Source organism: Diaphorina citri, unplaced genomic scaffold, assembly GCF_000475195.1.
Source record: "Diaphorina citri unplaced genomic scaffold, Diaci psyllid genome assembly version 1.1 scaffold7772, whole genome shotgun sequence".
Taxonomy (NCBI): Eukaryota; Metazoa; Arthropoda; class Insecta; order Hemiptera; family Psyllidae; genus Diaphorina; species Diaphorina citri.
The window spans coordinates 226-3,293 of record NW_007385148.1 but is presented as its reverse complement, the minus strand read 5'-3'; the positions used below and the strand labels follow the sequence as shown (position 1 = coordinate 3,293).

The 3,068-nt window shown below is 42.5% G+C and overlaps 1 protein-coding gene across 1 annotated transcript; it reads right to left on the bottom strand.

Annotated features, from left to right (window-relative positions):
* Positions 1-8: 8 nt before the first annotated feature.
* On the bottom strand, positions 9-2,564 carry LOC103522287 (neurogenic locus notch homolog protein 4-like; the record flags this gene model as incomplete). The annotated part of the gene is made up of 5 exons (XM_026832519.1): positions 2,329-2,564; positions 2,041-2,240; positions 1,453-1,788; positions 612-1,223; positions 9-326 (listed from the first exon to the last, which is right to left on the bottom strand). Coding segments are annotated over exons 1-5 (1,702 nt in total), but the record flags the coding sequence as incomplete, so codon positions are not given.
* Positions 2,565-3,068: the final 504 nt, after the last annotated feature.

Genomic DNA, 3,068 nt, shown 5'->3' with positions numbered 1-3,068 from the left:
GGGCTTACAAAAGCTAAACGGATCGCCGAAGTAGCCTTGAATACAAACACACTGGGGCGTATGTGCCCGCACTGTACACTCTGCGTTCACGCCACAGGTACCCGGACACGGGTCCTGGCACTTCATATTCATGCAGGCCAAATGGTACGGACAGTCCGAGTTAGAAGAACATTCGGGCCTACAATAGGGTGGTGAGCCGATGAACGTGGATAGACAAGAACACTGAGCGGTGTTCGAGGAAGACAGTTTGCACTCGGAGTTCGGTCCGCAGGGTGATGGGATGCATGGGTTCGGAGGTTCCTGCAGTACGGGTTGAACTGGAGGCGCTGGAATGAGAAAGAACGTCGGGGTTGTAGAGATTGGAATAAAAAGCGGAGAAACTAAAAAAACGTAAAAGTATTACTTTTCATTCTAATCCTGCGTTGATTTCATATAAAGAGGATTGATTCATGGTTTTGAAAATTTCTAATCCTGCGTTGACCCAGCAACTAACCAAGACCTATTGTTTCCTCTCGCCCATTTGGTTCTAGACTTAAGGATGGACAATGCTCAAAATCCCAATATGGCATTTGCTTCATTGCCAAGGGTGAAAAAAAAGCTCATAAACTTACGTGGTAGGAGACACTGTGAGAATGGATTCCCAGTATATCCCGGAGGACAAGAGCACACTGGATTGTGATTGTACACTTGACATCTCGCCCGATATCCGCAAGATCCAGGACAAGGATCCACACACTTCTGATTCTGACAAGCTCGATCCAATGGACAGTCAGAGTTGACAGTACATTCTGGTCTACAGCCTGGCGGACTACCGAAGTAATTCGGCAGACATGAACACACAGCTTGATGATTGATTTCCCGGCATTGACTGTTTGGTCCACAAGGTGATGGTTGACATGGGTTTGTGTACACAGGTTCATTTTGTATTGGTTTACATTGAATAAATGGACTTCCAGTTGTTCCAGGAGGACAAGTACACATAACGGCGTGATTTACAACATCGCAAATAGCTCCTTCACCACAAGTTCCAGGTACACATGGGTTTTTACATTTGTTTCTGATACAGGCTTTGTTGCTGGGGCAATCACTGTTGAGAACACATTCAGGTCTGCAAGATACATAGCCATCTCCATAGAAGTCTGGTAGACATACGCAGACTTCGTCCTTACAAACGGCATTCGGTACACAGTTGCATGTATCCTGTTGAACTGGTGGTGGAACAGCTGAAATCAAAAGGATTGAAATTAAAATTAGTTACAGCCTACAAAAAGATTGAAATTAAAATTAGTTACAGCCTAATATAGTTTGAAAGTTTTTGGTAGCATTTTCATACAGTTTACACAAAAGTATGTGAAGAATTTGTCCTCCTCTTGGCTCATTGTCAGATCTTGTCAAAGTTTAAAAAGATAAAGTTTTAAAAGGCAATTGAAAAAGTTTCAAAACTGAACTTACGTTCTGGTGGTTTTGGAGAGCACGCTGTGAACGGATCTCCAATATAACCATCAGGACAAGTGCAGATAGGCGTATGATTGATCACTTTGCATTGAGCATTGTATCCACATGAGCCAGGACATGGATCTCTACATTTCTCATTGATACAGGCCAAGTTGCTCGCACATTCGGAGTTCATCACACATTCCGGACGGCAATAAGGTGGATTTCCAATGTAGGTTGGTAAGCAAGAGCATGATGGGTTGCCATTGATGTTTCTACATTGAGAGTAAGGTCCGCAAGGTGATGGAATACATGGGTTGATCTCTGGAGGTGATTCCAAAGGTGGTGGAGGCGCTGGAAATAAAAGGAAACAGTTTGAGGTGAATCTCTGAGCAAAGGGAGTTGTTCTTGAAAAAGTTCTTTAATAAGAACTAAAAGCACCGAAATATTGGCAGAAAATGACATAAGTAGCTACTTTACTAAACATTTTGATGGTCTTGTAAGGTTTTAAAGGCACATAATACCTCAATCTACAGTGTTGCAAAGCAGATTGAAGTTTAAGAGAAATGGCATAAAGGTTCTAATGGAAATCAAACATTGACTTACGTGGAATAAGGTTGCATCGGATTCTTGGCTCGCCAGTATATCCAGGTCTACAAGTACAGATTGGACTATGATTGATAACTCTACAGTTGGCATTCTGACCACAAGATCCAGGACATGGGTCTACACATTTCTGATTAACACAAGCCTTGTCGAGTGGACAGTCAGAGTTGACAGTACATTCTGGTCTACATGCTGGAGGACTACCGAAGTAATTCTGATAACTCTACAGTTGGCATTCTGACCACAAGATCCAGGACATGGGTCTACACATTTCTGATTAACACAAGCCTTGTCGAGTGGACAATCAGAGTTGACAGTACATTCTGGTCTACAAGCTGGGGGACTACCGAAGTAATTTGGCAGACATGAACACACAGCTTGCTTATTGACTTCACGACATTGACTGTTTGGTCCACAAGGTGATGGTTGACACGGGTTTGTGTACACAGGTTCTTGTAAGATTGGTTTACATTGAACAAATGGACTTCCCGTAGTTCCAGGTGGGCACGTACACATAACAGCATGATTTACAACATCACATATAGCGCCTTCACCACAAGTTCCAGGTGTACATGGATTTTTACATTTGTTTCTAATACAGGCTTTATTTCGTGGACAATCTGAGTTCTGAACACATTCTGGTCTGCAGGATACATAGCCATCTCCATAGTAATCAGGTAGACATACACAGACACAGCATGATTTACAACATCACATATTGCGCCTTCACCACAAGTTCCAGGTGTACATGGATTTTTACATTTGTTTCTAATACAGGCTTTGTTTCGTGGACAATCTGAGTTCTGCACACATTCAGGTCTGCAGGATACATAGCCATCTCCATAGTAATCAGGTAGACATACACAGACGTTATCCTTGCAAATTGCGTTTGGAACACAGTTGCAGGTATCTTGAAGTACGGGTTGTACAGCTGAAAGAGAGAAAATGAATTATTAACACTCCTGTCAAAGAAGTAATAGGGCAATGAGAACTTTTCATCTATACTGTTCCAACAATACCTTACGCAT